Genomic DNA, 19002 nt, shown 5'->3' on the forward strand with positions numbered 1-19002 from the left:
AGAGCGGGTTAAAGCACTTTCTAAGCGGGCGGTTTTGAATCGCTGAGAAGACGAGCGGTTGGTGGATGTGGGGCGTGGAGTGAACGAGGCCCCGGGGGGTCGGAGGAGGAAGAAGAAGAAGAAGAAGGCCTCATTGCTTGTAACAAGCCGCTGTGTGTGAGGAGGACCGGTCCCGTGTGTCCTGCGCTGAGAGAGGTGTGTGACTGAACCCAGCAGCTTGCCGGTTCACACTACGTTATCTACTCTAGAAGGCCATGTCCGTGCCCAGGAGCTTGCACTCTAATGTGGCCGGGCAGCAGGGGTTGTCCTGGATGGCGCAGCCCCTCCTAGTACATCTTATCTGGTCTCGGGGTCTGTTAGCCGTGCCTGTGCCCAGGAGCTTGCACTCTAACGTTATGGTGGGCTTCTCTTATGAGTGTGGCCTGGGTTAGTCGCTTCTTCTTCCAATGTAGGGAAGTGAATGCCTTATGGAAAGCAGGGTACCCGTCACATATCTGAAAGGTGTCACTTGATCACTTTGAGACCCCACTTTTATTAGGGGGTTTGTCAAGGGTAGCCCCTCTTAGCCAGTCAGGAGACCATGTAAAATGTTTTCTTACCCTCCACATTTTGGTTTGTGGGTGCCCCCTGATGTGTTGATGTTGGGGTATGTTCGCCTGCAACCCTCAATGTGATTGTTAAAGGGGGTTTCTGAGATTTTCTTACTGATGACCTATCCTCAGGTTAGGTAATCAATATCTGATCAGTTGGTGGTCTGACAGCTGGGACCCCCTTCCGATTAGCTGTTTGAAAAGGCAGTGGTGTTCCTGTGAGCGCTGTGGCCCTCTCTCTGCTTTTCCTAGGCCGAGTGATGACACGTTCATGTATCACGTGGCTTAAAGAGGACCTTTTTCCTGGATATCCTTAATCTAATTATCCTACCTTATAGTGCGGCCCCCACTGATGTCTTGGCACTTTTTTTTTCCGAAAGAACCCCCCCGTTCGTCCGCTGTGGTCCCCCTATCTATTGGCGCCTCATGTGCCAATGAGGTGACTCGGTTATACAGGGCGTGGACTTTTATTTCTCCCTGGCTGTGAGCGCATCCAATCAGAGAACCCGCTCTTAGCCAGGGAGAAGGAGCTGTGATTCTTGCGAGAGCTTGAGCTCCTTCTCCCTGGCTAAGAGCGGGGCGCTCTGATTGGATGCGCTCGCACCCAGGGAGAAATAAAAGTCCACGCCCTGTATAACCGAGTCACCTCATTGGCACATGAGGCGCCAAAAGATACGGGGACCACAGCGGACGAACGGCTGGGTTCTTTCGAAAGAAGAAAAAATGCCAAGACATCAGTGGGGGCCGCACTATAAGGTAGGATAATTAGATTAAGGATATCCAGGTGAAAGGTCCTCTTAAGAGCAGCTCAGCCTCATTCAAGGTGCTTGGTGAACTGAGAGAAGGCCGCAGTGCTCACAGGAGTGCTGCTGCCTTGTGAAACAGCTAATTGGTCCTCAGATACTGATGACCTATCCTGAGGATATTTTAAACCCTTTTAATTTAAAAAATGTGGGACGAACCCCACCCACACCCAATCGGCTAGAATAAAATGTTATGTTCCCCTTTCTCCAGCGTTGTTCTCTGCACCGCCGCTGTGGTCCTGCTGCCTATGGCTACTTTCACACTCGTGTTTGGTGCGGATCCGTCATGGGTCTGCACAGACTGATCCGCACCAATAATACAACCGCATGCATCCGTTCAGAATGGATCCGTTTGTATTATCTGTAACCTAGCCAAAACGGATCCGTCTTGAACACCATTGAAAGTCAATGGGGGACGGATCCGTTTTAGATTGTGTCAGTGAAAACCATCCCCATTGACTTACATTGTGTGTCAGGACGGATCCGTTTGACTCGGTTTCATCAGACGGACACCAAGACGCTGCAGGCAGCCTCCAGAGCGGAATGGAGACTGATCGGAGGCAAACTGATGCATTCTGAGCGGATCCTTTTCCATTCAGAATGCATTCGGGCTAAACTGATCTGTTTTGGACCGCTTGTGAGAGCCCTGAACGGATCTCAACAACGGAAAGCCAAAACGCCAGTGTGAAAGTAGCCTATGATTGTTTTGGAAAGAGGACTTGTCCAATTAGCACCTGACGGGGTTAATAGCGGCGGATCGCAGCGCGCAGTCAGAGGCTGGGTGCCAGGTATGGGATATGGCCGGCACCCGCAGCTTGCGTTTGTATTCAGGCATAAGCTATATTCGTGGCGCAGTGTCGACAGCCCCTCCCCTCCTCCTCCCTGCTATCAGCCCATTGGCAGCGGCACAGGGGGGAGGGACTGCCTCCTTCTCCCCTGTGCTGTTGAGAAGAACATGGCACGTGCTGACAGCACCGCGTCCCATATCAGTTTAACTCGTGTGTGAAAGCGGCAGAGCAGCGGAGGGTCTAGGCGCAAATGGCGACAAGACTACAAAGTCTTGTCGCCATTTTGCAATTTTAAGTCGCATTGGTGACCATTTTGGTCGCCATCTGGAGCCCTGCCATATACAGTTGAGTTCAGCCTGGCCCACACAGGTTCTGTGCACAAACTGGCATCCAAGTGGGCAGACGGACACTTTTCACTGATTTTTTTTAATTTTTTTTTAAGGGGGTTAAATGAATTCAGGCCACTGGTATCACACTGATCTCAACTGCATATGATGAGGCCATTGCCCTCTATGTTGGCAGTGCGAGATCAATGCTCTGAATTTATTTAACCCCTTAAACATCAGCTGCTTATTCAAATAATTGAAAATTGTCTATCTGCCCACTTTGATGCCAGTTTTCATGCCCAGAACCTACAGTTGAACTCGACTGTATATGATGCGGGGCTTCAAGATCACTAGCCTTAAATTCATTCAGTTCTTGAAATCCTGCTTTTTGTGCCTGTCGTTTGTATTTTAATGCTGCTTTCAAGTGATTTACTTGACAGCTCACTGCACCTTTTTCTATTACTGGCGATAGTCTCCCCAAAATTCAGAAAAAATACAAATGTGAATAAGAAACCAACGTCTGCCTTGTCTGTGTCTTGTAACATCCTCTAAATGTTGTGCCTGTTGTCCGTCATCTTTGCTCTGAAATACTTTTGTATCTGTTTTCAGAGCTTTTTATACTGATGACCTATCCTCTGGGTCAGACACCCGGGATCCCCGCCGATCAGCGGTGTTCCTGTGAGTGACACGGCTTTTCCTAGGCCAGTGACATGGCCTAGGAGCAGCTCAGCCCTGTAGAAGTGAATTGGGCTGAGCTGTGACCACTGGTGCCTTCTCTAAACAGCTGACGGGCAGGGTCCCCGGTGTCTGACACCCACTGCTTAGATACTCATAGGATAGGTCATCAGTGTAAAAGTCTCAGAAAACCCTAACATAAAAGTATTCGGCATTGCGTAGGTAGGGTTTTTGATAAGAGTTCCACTTTTAGACTTTCCTTGCAGACATTTGACCCATTGATATTCTGTTATTGCAGGACACGATGGATCAGCGATCAGCCAAAGAGAACCGCAGTGGATTTTCTGGCTGTAATGTGAAGGTATGGGGCGATACTGGGAGAGTCTGCTCTGTCGTGGCTTATTGTGGGCGTCCGTATAAAGCGATCTGTAATGGTGCAGCGGTGTTAATGTTTTCACCGTTTCAGGGGGGGCTCCTGAGGGTTGGACTGAGCCTTCTGCTTCTATCTCCATCCTCTGTAGTTTTAATAGATGGAGGCTGCTTAAAATGGCTGATTGATGGGGTGCCAGACCCCCGCTGCTCTGATATTGATAACTAGGGATGAGAGAATCGACTTCGTGGTTCCTTGGAACCGAACCCAAGTTCGGGAAATGTTTTTTTACAATACAAATGAATTTATCAAGTTATTGCGCGAAGTCTCAGACTTCGTGAAGCAATAACTTTGGCTCATCGGAGCCAATACATTCTAATACTGTACGGAGAACCTGCCACGTACAGTATTAGAATGAAGTTTTCTGCAAATCGACTTTGGCTATTTCATCCGACGATTCGCTCATCCCTAGTGATAACCCATACTGAGGATAGGTCATCAATATCTACACCTTAAAATGATTCTCTGGGTCCAGGGCTGAACCTGGGCAAAAGCTTTTCTTCCCCCGACTCCATACGAGTGGAGCATTTCCTTGCTCTGATGCTTTATCACACAGCGCAAGGTATTTTGTTTACGGACGGTGATGTACCGGGTTTTGCTTCACTATGCCAAGCAGAGACTTCTGCCTGGTGATGTCACTGGCACAGATTGATGGCTTGTAGCACTGCCAGAGGCTGTTTTGGAGGTGGGTACTATAAGCCATCCATCTGTGTCAGTAAAGTCACCGGGCTCCCTGGTGGGCAGAAGTCTGCTTGGCGTAGTGATGCAAAACCCAATATGTCACAGCACACAACAGAGCCTTGTGAAGCAAGGGGGAGCATTGGAGCAGGTAAATGCTCCACTCGTATGTAATCGGGGAATAAAAAAAAGCTTATATCCAGGTTCAGCCCTGAACCAGCCTTCTAATGTGTATGGTGGCCTCCACCATGTTGGGGAGGAGGGTGGGAGAAAGCTGATGTAAAGGGGGGTACCGGCTGACAGCTTCTCCTCAGCCTGTAATGACTGATATTTGGGTACAATTGTTTGCATTCTCAAGTAGGTTAGATTTGTAATTAGACTTAAAGGCGTTGTCCCATCTCAGCCGATCATGGCAGTGAATGTCTTGCTGTACATGGCTCCAGTTTACGGCTAAGAGTTACAGAAATGGTGGGAAGAACTGCATGTCTGCTTTTATCTTAGCGAAGCAGGGGCCCACGCTGCTAATCCTGGCATAGTACATGATTACAGGGTAACCATGTGCTATGCCAGGAGTTGGTAATCCTCCGTGGGGCAGCAGCAGCAGCAATATGCGCTCCTGCCCATAGGCATTGCTGCTGCGGCCCCATTCATAAAATGTCTACAGTTGGCGGTGTACAGAAATGTCAATTTTAAGCGCACAGGGAATGGTGTGCTTTAGGGGGTGGAAACTAATAAAAAATCCAAAATGCCTTAATAAAGTATATTAGAAAAACTATTCGGGCATTTGGAACATCTTATTAAAATTTTACTCAAGTTTAATTACTCTTTACGTGACAGCAGTGCTGATGGTGGAAAGCTGGAATGATTCCATCTTAATTCTTGCATATTTTCTTACCAGAGCTTGACCTCTATTGCTGATGGACCAAAACGTATTCCAGTTACCCAGCAACATGCCACCCAGGAAAAGCAAGCTGGAAGTGGCACGGCTCCACAGAGAATTCTCTGCTCATCCAACATGCCACAGAGGGTCCCGATTCAAAAGCCTGTGGTACCCAATCAGAAGCAACAGACTGCACAGCCGACCAATCAGACTCAACCAAAGCCTACTGCTCCCATACAACATCCATGCAAACCACAGCTGGTGAATGAGAATAAGGACCCAACACTGACCAGTAGCTCAGTGGGTAAGATGTTCCCTGCTGGAATTGTAATGGATACCACAATCGACCCTCATGTTTCAGGATGGTTCTATAATAAACTTCTTATTGAATCAGATACATAAAGCTAGGACATGCTCCCAGTGTTTGATACGTGCGGGTCCCACCTTTGGGACCCTTAACTTAGAACTGAGCCTGCAAAGGAGGGCGTACCACGCATGCACAGCCACCCTTCGTTCATTTCTATGGGAGTGCCAAAAATAGCAGAGTGTGCGCTTGGCTATTTTTGGCAGTTCCATTTAAATGAATGGAAAGCGCACCACGCAAACTCTGCTGCATCTCCTTTCACTTCTATGGGGCTTATGGAAACAGCTGAGCCAGTGCTTGGCTATTTTCTGCTCTCCCATAGAAATGAATTAAAGGGGTTCTCCGCACTTTTAATATTGATGACCTATCCTCAGGATAGGTAATCAATATCAGATCGGCGGGTGTCACGATACCCGGCACCCCTGCCGATCAGCTGTTTGAACAGGAGGTGCGCGCCATCTCTAACAGTCTAGTCTAGATTTCTGTTCTGGTGGAAGTCCTGGGCTACTTTCACATCTGCGTTGTGCTGTCTGGTTTTTAGATCCAGCAGTCTCTCAAAACCACAGCACAACACTTCAGTTTTGTCCGTGTTCTTTGTCAATGGGGACAAAACTAAACAAACTGGAACAAAGTGCACCAGGATCCATTCTGTTTGTTTCTTGCATTCCCATGCTGGCAGAAAATCGCTGCAAGAAGTGTTTGTGTGCAGCATGGGAAAGTGAATATGCCGGATCCAGCACCAAAAACCATGTAAGTCCACGGTGTCGGATTTATTTCTTCTTTCCCATCGTCGTATGACTGCACCAGGAGAGAGGATCCTACGCACAGATATTTAAAAGGGGTTCTGCACTTTCATTTAACTGATTATCTAGCCTCTGGATAGATCATCAGCATCTGATCGGCGGGGGTCCGACACCCGGGACCCCGCTGATCAGCTGTTTGAGAAGGCAGCGGTGCTCCAGCAGCGCCGCAGCCTTCTCACTGTTTACCGCCAACCCACTGACGTCACGACTAGTATCACTGGCCTGGGCGGGGCTAATGAAATTTTGAAATTGTATCTCTATTTTCCATTAATTCTTGTGGAACACCTAAAGGGTTAACGAAGTTTGTTAAATCAGTTTAGAATACCTTGAGGGGGGTAGTTTATAAAATGGGGTCATTTTTGGGTGGTTTCTATTATGTAAGCCTCACAAAGTGACTTCAGACCTGAACTGGTGCCTAAAAATTGGGTTTTTGAAACTTTCTGAAAAATTTCAAGATTTGCTTCTAAACTTCTAAGCCTTGTAACATCCCCAAAATGATCCAAACATGTAGACATATGGGGAATGTAAAGTAATAACTATTTTTGGAGGTATTACTATGTATTATAGAAGTAGAGAAATTGAAACTTTGAAATTTGCAATTTTTTTTTTTTACAAATTTTGGGTAAATTTGGTATTTTTTTTTTTATAAATAAAAATGGATTTTTTTTTTTTTTTTACTTCATTTTACCAGTGTCATGAAGTACAATATGTGCCAAAAATAAATAAATCTCAGAACGGCCTGGATAAGTCAAAGCGTTTTTAAGTTATCAGCACTTAAAGTGATACTGGTCAGATTTGCAAAAAATGGCCAAGTCCTTAAAGGGAACCTGTCACCTGGATTTTGTGTATAGAGCTGAGGACATGGGTTGGTAGATGGCCGCTAGCACATCAGCAATACCCAGTCCCCATAGCTCTGTGTGCTTTTATAGTGTATAAAAACTGATTTGATACATATGCAAATTAACCTGAGATGAGTCAGAGCTCGAAAATATGACTCTTCTCTGGTCACACGATATGACTCTTATGTTAATTTGCATAAAAGGCGGGAAGTACAAAAATGCATAATACTTATTGAATTCGTGTGCAAATGAAATTAAGTGTCATTTATATGTTTAGGGTAACAAAATAAACATTTAGAAACGCTCAGCGAGGGTAGCATAGTAGAGGTGACAGTTTCATGCATTGCGGGCTGCACACGTTTGTGTGCAAGAGGCCTAAAAGGGGCGCTTATCTCTTGTCCTCAATCAGAAGAAGGTATAGGGTTCTACTCCAACGTTTTTCTGGTAAAAAAAGACAATGGAGAATTCAGAACCATCATAAATTTAAAGAAATTAAACAAGTTCTTAGTATACAGAAAATTTTAAATGGAGACAATGAAGTCATTAGTGGACCTCCTGTACAGGTACTGTCATATGGTGGTCCTGGACATCAGGGACGCATATTACCATCTTCCAATATACCCGGCTCATCAGAGGTTCCTGAGAGTGGCACTGAAGATGCAGGGATGTCTGAGACATTTTAAGTTCCAGGTGCTACCCTTTGGACTCTCCATGGCACCACGGATCTTCACAAAGCTTTTTGTCAGAAAACTGTTCCGTTGTAGCTCATGATTCACCAGGGAGGGACCAGATCCATAGTTACAGCAAATAGCTGCTCAGATTTTTTTCTTTACTAGAAGAGAGTCCTGTCATTGTCGGCCCTTCATATCAGGGGAGTGGACAACCAACAGGCAGACTTTTTGAGTCGTCACAAACTAGACCAGAGAGTGGTCCCTAAATCGGGGGTTTTCTCCCAGCTAGTACAGATTTGGGGGAACCATCAGTGGATACACTCTTCGCTACACGATCCAACAGAAAGGTGGAAAAGGTTTTTTTTTTTTTTTGTTCTCCCCCCCCCCCCCCCCCCCCCCCTTGGTTCACGTGGCTGAGGCGTCTTTCAGTCAGGGAGCCTTGGGTGCTACCAGAGATCCTGGACTTATTAAGCCAGGGGCCAGTCATCCACCCTCCAGTAAAGGGCCTTCACTTGACGGCCTGGTTTTTGAAAGGTCACTGCTAATGCATAGGGGATTTCGGCTTTAAGCATTTTGTTTGACGTTAGATTAGCTGGCCATCCTCTTATCATGAGGTTTTGTAAAGCAATAGCGAGGGACGTTCTGTCTAGGATTTCCCAAGTTTCTCCCTGGGACCTAAATTTAGTGTTGGTGTTTGAAAGGACCCTTTGAACCCATTTCTGAGATCTATCAGAATGTTGACTCTTAAATGTACCTTTTCAGTAGCAATCACGTCAGCTAGAAGGATAGGGGAGATCCAGGCCTTGTCCATCAATCCCCCATATACTTCCATCCAGGAGGATAGAATTGTTCTTAGACCATTTATTTTATTTATTTTTTGTAGGTTTTCACTTCCTATATAATGCAGGCGGTTGTGTTAGAATGAAAGTGTTTTTGCTGTGGTTCTGCCAGATCTCAAAACCATACAGCAAAAAAACAATGTGACAGTAACTGTAGCAGGCAGACTTGCTGAGAGCACCGTTGTCAATCATTTCTGTCCAATGTGTATCTGCATGGAAAACTTTTGTAGACTAGGATGATAAGCTAGGGTCAAATCATACCCTGAGACATTGTAATTTATATACCGTATAAGCCGACCCGAGTATAAGCCGAGCCCCTAATTTTACCCCAAAAAAATGGGAAAAATTATTGACTCTAGTATAAGACTAGGGTGGGAAATGCAGCTATAATGCAGAGTGTATGTGTATATAATGCACACACTCTACATTATATACACACATCTGCAAGAGGGTGACTCCCTGTATTTAATGCAGTGCGTGTGCATTATATACACACACACTCTGCATTAAATACAGGGAGCCATCCACAGATATCCCCCCCCCCTAAACAGTGCTATCCACAGATCCCCCCCCCTAAACAGTGCCATCCACAGATCCCCCCCCCCCTAAACAGTGCCATCCACAGATCCCCCCCCCCCCCTAAACAGTGCCATCCACAGATCCCCCCCCCCCCTAAACAGTGCCATCCACAGATCCCCCCCCTAAACAGTGCCATCCACAGATCCCCCCCCCCCCCCCTAAACAGTGCCATCCACAGATCCCCCCCCTAAACAGTGCCATCCACAGATCCCCCCCCCCTAAACAGTGCCATCCACAGATCCCCCCCCCCTAAACAGTGCCATCCACAGATCCCCCCCCCCTAAACAGTGCCATCCACAGATCCCCCCCCCCCTAAACAGTGCCATCCACAGATCCCCCCCCCCCCAAACAGTGCCATCCACAGACCCCCCCCCCCCCCTAAACAGTGCCATCCACAGATCCCCCCCCCCCCCCCCTAAACAGTGCCATCCACAGATCCCCCTACAGTGCCATCCACAGATCCCCCTCCCCGACGCTCACAGCAGTATATATAAGTAACCTTTAACTGTGGATATCTTACTTTGTCTTTGCTCCGGTAATACAGGCAGTGCGGGGAGCGGCGCTCACTCACTGACGTCACGCGCCTGCGCCGCCTAGTGGGAGAAGGCGCGTGACGTCAGTGAGTGAGCGCCGCCCCCCGCACTGCCTGTATTACCGGAGCTAAGACCTAGACTCGAGTATAAGACGAGGAGGCTTTTTGAGCACAAAAATATGTGCCAAAAAACTCGTCTTATACTCGAGAGTGAGTGTGTGTGTGTGTATATATATATGTATATGTGTATATATGTATGTGTGTGTGTGTATAATATATATATATATATATATATATATATATTCCTGTCCAGATTGGTGTTGGACTAATGTATTTGGTTCTTTCACTAGGATCAGATGTAGAAAAGAAGGCTGCTGAACAGAACATGGCTCTGGCCACACCCATTCCCAAGGAAGAGGGTAGAAAGTGAGTAGCTTGATTTATGAAATGATTTTGGTTGCAATATCGGAATTTTATAGTGTAATATGCCCTCCCCAAAGAGCCCAACTGAACTGTTTTGCGTGTGACTGTTTCAAAGGTGCTCAAGTTTGTACATGGGCTCCCCATCCCTCAGTCTGCACAATGTACAGAAGATATTATATTATAAACTTGTTTATTCCTACAGAAAGCAGTGGTGTCTTGAAGACTTTGAGATTGGACGTCCTTTAGGAAAAGGAAAGTTTGGCAATGTGTACTTGGCTCGGGAGAAGCAGAGTAAATTCATCCTGGCACTGAAGGTTCTGTTCAAGTCCCAGCTGGAGAAAGCTGGGGTGGAGCATCAGCTACGGAGAGAGGTGGAAATCCAGTCTCACTTGAGGTGGGTTCTTCTGCAGTTTAAAGCGGTTTTGTCACTACAAGTGGCATTTATCATGTAGATAAAGTTAATACAAGCCACTTACTAATGCACTGTTGTCCATATTGCCTCCTTTTCTGGCTTGATTCATAATTTTTTTTATTTTATATAATCACATTATATACACTGTTTCTATAGTTATGACCACCATGCAATTAATCAGTGGTGGCCATGCTTGCACCGTATAGGAAAAAGTGCTGACCTCTTTGGCCAGGATCATGGGACTGCACATCGGCTGGTGCATTTTACATATTTATTTTTTTTCTATAGTGTCCAATCACTCGTAACCATGGAAACGAGCAGTGTGTCCGTTTATATACGTGATATTTGCACATGCCCCGTGCAGCTATCACGTGTATTAACGTCAAGCCAGTTCTTTAATCCAAGCGCTGCAAAGCGCTTGGATTAAAGCCTCTGCCCCTGTCCTGCTGCTGTCACGGACAGCATACAGTTAAGTAATGCCGGCAAGGGACCAATCAGAGTGGGCCCTTGCCGGCAATCGATCCGAATCTGATGGCGGCAGTGAAAAAATGCCGGTTTCAGGCTCTGATCTGCGCTCTGCAGGTCAGAGCCTGAAATCGGGTAGTGTTCCTCGTGCCCCTCCAACCCCCCCCCCCCCCCCCTTGTGTCCGCCTGCCCCTGAAGCTTATCTCCATATTCAAGCAGCTCCTGCCCCCATTTGTGCTGCCTCAGCCTCCCTCAATGTTGGCCGTTCGGTACCCCTGCTGTGTGTGATGGTGGCGGCTCCATTCCTGAGCTGCCGCCATCAGCAGAGTGTCAGCTCTATGCTGACACTCTGCTGTAACCCCATAGATGCAGCGGCATCCATGGGGTTAATAGAGGGAGGGGGCTCCCTCTCTCCACCATCGGGGCTGGCGCGCTGCGATGGCAGCGCCCGATGGTTGCCATGGCAACCGGACGCTTTGCAAAAGCGTCTAGTGTTGCCATCTACAGGGCATCTGATAGTATTATACTTTGCAATGCAAGAGCATTGCAAAGTATAGTAAAGCCATCAGCCCCACTGGATCTTCAAGATCCAAGAGGGACTTGATAAAAAAAGTATAAATAAATATGTAAAATAAAAAATAAAAATTGCCTTTTCCTATGAAAAAATAAAATGCACATATTGGGTATCACCGCGTCCGTAACGACCGTCTCTAAATATATCAAATGATAGACCCCGTCCAATAAACACCATAAAAAATAAATAGTGTAAATAAAGCCATTTTTGTCACCTTACATCACAAAGTGCAACACCAAGCGATCAAAAAGGTGTATATCAAACAAAATGGTACCAATAAAACCGTCACCTCATCCTGCAAAAAATGAGACCCTACATAAGAAAATCGCTCAAAAAAAAATAAAAAAAATAGTTAGAACATTGAGACACTAAAACATTCTGCAGTCAATTTAAGTAGTCCTAACTTCTCCATAAATGTAACGGAAAGTACTGCTGAATAGGAGAAACCTGAGTATAGTGCAGGGCTCCATTTCTGCTTACATCTTGTTTCCTCATGTCAATGACCCACCACTACTGTTAGGGCTCATTCAGACGGCCGTATGCTGTCCGGATCTGCAAAAAAACGGATAGCATTCAGTATTTTTGCGGACCCATAGACTTCAATGGGGCCATGTCCTGATTTTCACGGACAAGTATAGGACATGTTTCATTTTTTTTTGCGGATCCGGAAAAAAACGGATAGCATTCAGTATTTTTGCGGACAGCATACGGCCGTCTGAATGAGCCCTTACTGTGACATTGGCTGTATATCTGCATGTACATACTGTGTATGGCAGCCAACAATTATCTTCCTCAGGGGCTGCAAGGATGTGCTCCTCATGGACACAGCAGACTCTGACCCACCCAGAATACAGTGAACTTGTAGCACTGTACTGAGGGGCTGGATTAGCCTAACAGCATAGTAAGCTGATATCCATATTAAAGGGATGTCCTCAGGATAGGCCATCCCTAGCTGTTTGACACCCTGCAACCTGATCATCTGTTAGCTGTAGCTCCATCACCAGTAGTCGGTGCCAGAACTACACATCGGTTAACTTTGCAGTGGACAGAGCATTTTCACTGCAGCGCTGCTGCCATTGACATCCCAGCTGTGGTGACTGGCCCTGTCCACTACAAGGTTAACAAAGCTGTGTAGTTCCAGAAAGTGAACTACACCTGATAAGGCATGAAATGGAAACGCTGGCATGTGGGGTGGAATATAATTGGTCTTGTACACGTCTGTTTTTGACTCGCGAATACTAACCTTTGTACACTGTCTTAGGCATCCGAACATTCTCAGGCTTTATGGTTACTTTCACGATGCCACAAGAGTCTACCTGATCTTGGATTATGCCCCCCGTGGGGAGCTGTACAGGGAACTTCAGAGGTGCACAAAATTTGATGACAAGAGATCTGCCACTGTAAGTAAAATTTATCACTGACCTCTCAAATTGTTACATTATCATGACTAGAGGGAGGGAAACTCCTCAAAATAATGTCTCCTTAGAAGTCTATGTCCATAAACCAGGGAAGCTGCGCGATTGCTTCTCCCTGCCTGCAGATCTGCTGCTGTTAGAAACAGGAGCCACGTTCTGCCCGTGTTCACTGACTGCTAGTATTGTATGGCAGTAGCACTTCAGATGGCACAGTGCTGTCTCCCTGCTCCACATGTGAATGAGATTGTATTTGTTCTGTGCCGACATCTAATACTTGCAAGCACTCAGAGGAGCATCTTGAATGAGCGCTTTTTCCCTAGCGCTAGTGTCACCATGACTACCCATGCAATGTTGGCTGCTGGCCTCTGCAAAATTGTCAAGGCTGAATTTAACTGGAGGACTTTGACGTTTTATTGACTTGACCACATCTAATATTGTAACGTTTGATTTTTATAACTTGACCCTCCTGATCAATCTGCATGTAACTATGGGCCAGTTCACTAAGCAGTTGTTGCTGGCCCCCCTGAATATTTGTGTAAAGCTTTCAAACCACTTCCCCCCCCCCCCCCCCCCCCCCCCCATGCCAAGACACCACACATGATTTTGGTAAAGAATCATAGTATGGTCCTACTAAGTTGATGTAACAGCTTGTGCTTTCTGTCCAGCCTTATCTTGGGTAAAACTGCCCTCCAAATGGTCTTTCAATCCTCTCCAGCTTTTTGGATTGAGATGCTGCTTCCACAACTCCCTAATGTCTTTTGAGTGTCGTTGAGTTGATCCTTGTCGGCTCATCTTCTTTGACTCTTCCATTTGATTAGTGCAGGGTTTAAACTGAATCTGATGGATTTATTACAGTCATTGACAGCAAAGTGGAGCTCCTTCTCTTGGAGACATGAAGTGAGGCTTACAGGCAACAATCCCAGTAACTGATGGCTTTATAATAACATGACATGGACCAGACCTGGTTCCTCATACAGTGGTAAATTTGGAATTATCGGATGATATATGGAAAGGTCTGATCCTTCCGTATTACATGGATTCTGCTGTATATATGCAGTACATGTACCAATTTCCTTCATTGACTTTGAAAATGGAACAGACCCAAACCACATGCAAAGGTTTATTGGTCTGTATAGGCCGTTACTGGCAGCTGGGTACTTGGATGTGAGCTCTCCCTGGGTGGCAGCAGTAGCCTTTGGTCTTCAGTGACGGGCAGACAAATGCTCCTCGTTCTTTGAAGTGTTCTCTCGTTGCAGTACATCACCGAGCTGGCAGATGCACTTCTCTATTGTCACTCCAAAAAAGTGATACACAGGGACATCAAGCCTGAGAATCTCCTCCTGGGGTCCAACGGGGAGCTGAAGATTGCAGACTTTGGGTGGTCAGTGCATGCCCCATCTTCCAGGTGAGTCGTGCTTGCTTTCCAGCAGAACTGCAAACTGACAGCTTCAAGTACAGTGGAGTCTGGTTCCTGCAATCCTAACATCAGCCTGATCGCTTCCCTACAGATCTGAACGAGGATAAAGCCTCATTCACACGTCAGTGATTTCCATCAGTGATTTGGAGCCTAAACACAGAACAGGAGCCGATCTCTCCCTTATACATTGTCTGTGGAGGGTCCAATCCTGGTTTTGGCTCACAATCAACTGCTAGAAATGACTGACATGTGAATGAGACTTAAAGGGAACCTGTCACCAGGATTTTGTGTATAGAGCTGAGGACATGGGTTGCTAGATGGCCGCTAGCACATCCGCAATACCCAGTCCCTATAGCTCTGTGTGCTTTTATTGTGTAAAAAAAAAAAAATGATACATATGCAAATTAACAGAGCTATGGGGACTGGGTATTGCGGATGTGCTAGCGGCCATCTAACAACCCATGTCCTCAGCTCTATACACAAAATCCTGGTGATAGGTTCCCTTTTAAGGCAAAATAGTTGAAGTGTACCTTGTTTCTTTATTATAACCCAATGTACCTAATGAGTAATATTTATTCCTATAAAAAATTCACGGTATAGTCATGCGAGACCCATAGACCTCCATGTTCTGTGCGTGGTCTTACCCTGTAACCCTACGTGCATGCTCTCATCCTCATTTGGAAGTACGGTTTGCTCAGATCTACTTTGTGCTGACACAATCCCCTGGTGAACTGTGGGTAGTTGGCAAGTGAAGGTAAAATGAACAGGAGGTGATTGTCAGACAGTAAAAAGTGGTTTGTTAACATTTTAAAACATGTGTTTTAAGCGTAATGGAGAATAGGGATGCATTCTTCTGAGAGGAGGAGTGATATTGTGGGAAGTGAGGGCAGACTGAATTCACTTTAGACTGGAACTGACGTTCCGACCCCCCTCGATCAGGTAAATGTAGAAGATTCTGTAAGGAGATGGTACCCAAAAATATAATGGGGAGAGGAAGGTAAAGTAGATGGACATCGGTAGGATTAGTTGGGTCCGAGGCACTGCAACATCAAATTGGGGTTCGATTTTGTAAGTGTGAAAATGAGGTGCACCATCTGCCATAGGGTATGCCATGAGGCCGCTGCCTCAAGAACCGTGTACAGTGCAGTCACACGTCAGTTTCTATGATGAGGGACATCTGTCAGATCTGCAGAATTTGTGGCCATATTGTTCGGGTTGTCACACCGCTTTTTCCCCAGACACCCAAATGTAAGCATTTAAAAAATGTTTAACTTTACAAAAGAATCCTTTTAAAATGCATTTTGAGACTAAATGTTAATTGAAAGCCTTCATTGTACGATATTGAGACCGTGCCCTGAATCGCCACCTGAAAGCAGACACAGGAGAGGCTCGCAGCTGTAAGGGTCCATTCACACGTCCGCAATTCTGTTACGCATTTTTGCGGAACGGAATTGCCAACCCATTCATTTCTATGGGGCCGCACTATGTGCTTTCCGGGTCTGCAATTCCGTTCCCGAAATAAAAATAGAACATGTCCTATTGTCTGCAACTGCGGACAAGATTAGGCATTTTCTATTAAGTGCCGGCAATGTGCGGTCCGCAAAATGCGGAACGCACATTGCCAGTGTCTGACGTGTGAATGGACCCTTATTCAGAAACTGGTTCTGGTATAATGGAGCAGCATTTATCTTGAGGTCACCTTGCTCTCCCCTCTCCTACCTGTCAGCAGAAGCTAGAGCAAACACTTTATTACATTTCTTACTGATATGAGGCAGCAATATGAAACTAATGAGGGATGAAGGCTTCACGTAAACTGGTCGATGGCAATGTGAAACAAGTGGATAAGAATTTTCTTCACTGGGTCATCTTGACCAAAGGATTAAAGTAATGGCTATTGTCAATCTGACTGTAGAGATTCTCCAAAACCAGTGAGGCTTCTAGTCATGGTAACCAGACTTACTAGAACACTCGGTGTAATCTGATTAAAAGTTTGTATTAAAGGGGTTGTCACTTTAGCAAACAGCATTTATGTAGAGGAAGTTAAAGGGAACCTGTCACCTGGATTTTGTGTATAGAGCTAAGGACATGGGCTGCTAGATCACCGCTAGCACATCTGTAATATCCAGTCCTCATAGCTCTGTGTGCTTTTATTGTGTATAAAAACCGATTTGATACATATGCAAATTAACCTGAGATGAGTCAGAGCTTGAAAATATGACTCTTCTCTGATCACACAAGTAAGATATGACTCTTTTATGTTAATTTGCATATGTATCAAGTCGTTTTTTTTACACAATAAAAGCACACAGAGCTATGGGGACTGGATATTACAGATGTGCTAGCGGTGATCTAGCAGCCTATGTCCTCCGCTCTATACCCAAAATCCAGGTGACAGGTTCCCTTTAAGACCAGCTACTTACTAATGTATTGTTATTATCAATATTGCTGCTTTTGCTGGCTAAATTAAAAAAAATAAAATCAAGAGGCACAATGCGCTCTGGGGGCTGCATAAAAATGGCCACAATCCTGGACCCCCCCCTTCTCACGTTTTTGTTCCAAGCTGAATAGTATTTTATATTTTAACAGTTAAATCCTCAGTTCTGCAGGGTTCAGGGCTTATTTTCCAGCATTCCCTGATAATCTCCTCAAAATAAAAGTGCTTGTTATATCGCACTATTCCCTTCCACGGTCTCTTGTATCGATCACCCTGAGGGGGTACAGACGACATGCAGCACGTAATGTACTTCAGTACAGATTACAGGACTAGTGTCATGGTAACAGCTTCCTGCTGCGTTCTCCATGGTATGATGTGAATGGCCTTCACCCAAGGCCATGCTGTTTTTCCATAGCGTGTTTTTATGCTCTCCAATTTTCAAATTATCTGACTAATCTCCGCTTTCTGTACTGAACCTGGACAGAGTTCAACTCTTAATTTTAATGAATTAACTTTTTATTTTATTTTTTTTCCCTCAGGAGGACCACGCTGTGTGGAACCTTGGACTACCTACCCCCTGAAATGATTGAGGGTCGAATGCATGACGAAAAGGTTGACCTGTGGAGTCTCGGCGTTCTCTGCTACGAGTTTCTGGTCGGGAAGCCTCCCTTTGAAGCTGAAACGCACCAGGAAACATACCGCAGAATTTCAAAGGTAATGTCTAGTATTTTGTCCCATCCTTTTGCTTCCTGTTATCAGTCAGACTAGTGTTCCATGGTATGTGTGACCAGAAGTGTGGAACTTCTGCTGCTGTCACTGCTATGCCTCCTTTCCAGTGCTGTTCACCTACTGCTTCTAATGCCAGGGGCCACTAGAAGCATTGTTCATGTATTGTCCGGCTGAGCATTTCTGCACAGTAGATGCTTCTGTGATGATGGGTAATCGGTGAGGGGCACCTCCCTCATGGAAGGTGGGTGCTCTTTATTATATAGCCCTTAGTAATCTGAAATGTACTCAAAATTGTAAACCTAGATGAAGAAAACCTATTTCTAGGTTTAGGGTCCACTCACACGTCCGTATGTGGATCTGCACAACACCGGCAATGTGCAGCACTCTCATAGAACAATTGCGGACATGATCTCCGATTTTTCTTTTTTTGCGGAACAGAAGTGCGGATGTGGACAGCACATTCCGGCCCCTTTAAAAATGAATGGGTACGCACCTGTTCCACAAAATTGCGGAACGGATGTGGGCGTGTGAATGGACCCTCATGGGTAGACTGAGATTAGACTTGCATGGACACTTTTTTCTGTTGACCACCGTGCTCTGCTCTCCACAGGTGGAGTTTCGATACCCTCCTTATGTCTCGGAGGGGGCCAGAGACCTCATCTCTAAACTGCTGAAGCACAACCCTAGCCACAGGCTGCCTCTAAAGGATGTACTTGAACACCCCTGGATTGTGCAGAACTCCACCAAGCACCCCACTAAGCCAGAGAACAACTCTGGCAAAACTCAGTGACTTGAAAAGGGTGCGCCACACTACAGAATGTTCATCACATCATGATATCTAGTAATTCCCGATTTCCCTGTGAGGCCTGAGAGAGCGATGGTCTGCTGTGAATACATGGAAGTGTAAGAAGAGCCTGTGGATGAGATCTGTATCTTTCAGGCAAGGATGACAGTGCAATAGTGAGCTATGAATGCTGTCATGTATTTATTGAGGCTGCGGGTGCAGTCTTCACCAGCTGCTTGTTTCGGTGACTGAGTCGTCCTGATCTACTATGTAAATTTACCTGTTAGAAATTCTTTACATTTTTAATGTGTTCTGTCTTTTTTTCAATGTGTGTAAAAGACAACTTTTACGAATTTTAAATAATAAAAAAAAAAATTAAGGTTTTTCTGGTGTGGTTGCTTTCTATGAATGGAAACCTCTGTGTTTTAGTAGAGATCTTGAAAACGGGGAGGAATTGCAACCAAATGGGCCTAGTGCAGTTTAGGCCTCATGCACACGGCCGTTTGGGTCCTCAGATGTGGACCCATTTACTTCAATGGGGTCGCAAACTCC

At 45.7% G+C, this 19002-nt stretch overlaps 1 protein-coding gene across 1 annotated transcript; it reads left to right on the forward strand.

The window, feature by feature from the left end:
• Nucleotides 1–3479: 3479 nt before the first annotated feature.
• On the forward strand, nt 3480–18674 carry AURKA (aurora kinase A). The gene is made up of 8 exons (XM_040436531.1): nt 3480–3543; nt 5189–5474; nt 10148–10223; nt 10423–10614; nt 12933–13071; nt 14343–14491; nt 17477–17651; nt 18277–18674. Exons 1-8 carry the CDS (start codon nt 3487–3489, stop codon nt 18454–18456), a joined length of 1254 nt encoding a protein of 417 aa, XP_040292465.1. The 5' UTR covers nt 3480–3486; the 3' UTR covers nt 18457–18674.
• The last annotated feature ends 328 nt before the right edge of the window (nt 18675–19002 follow it).

The sequence above is a fragment of the Bufo bufo genome, chromosome 6, assembly GCF_905171765.1.
Source record: "Bufo bufo chromosome 6, aBufBuf1.1, whole genome shotgun sequence".
NCBI lineage: Eukaryota > Metazoa > Chordata > Amphibia > Anura > Bufonidae > Bufo > Bufo bufo.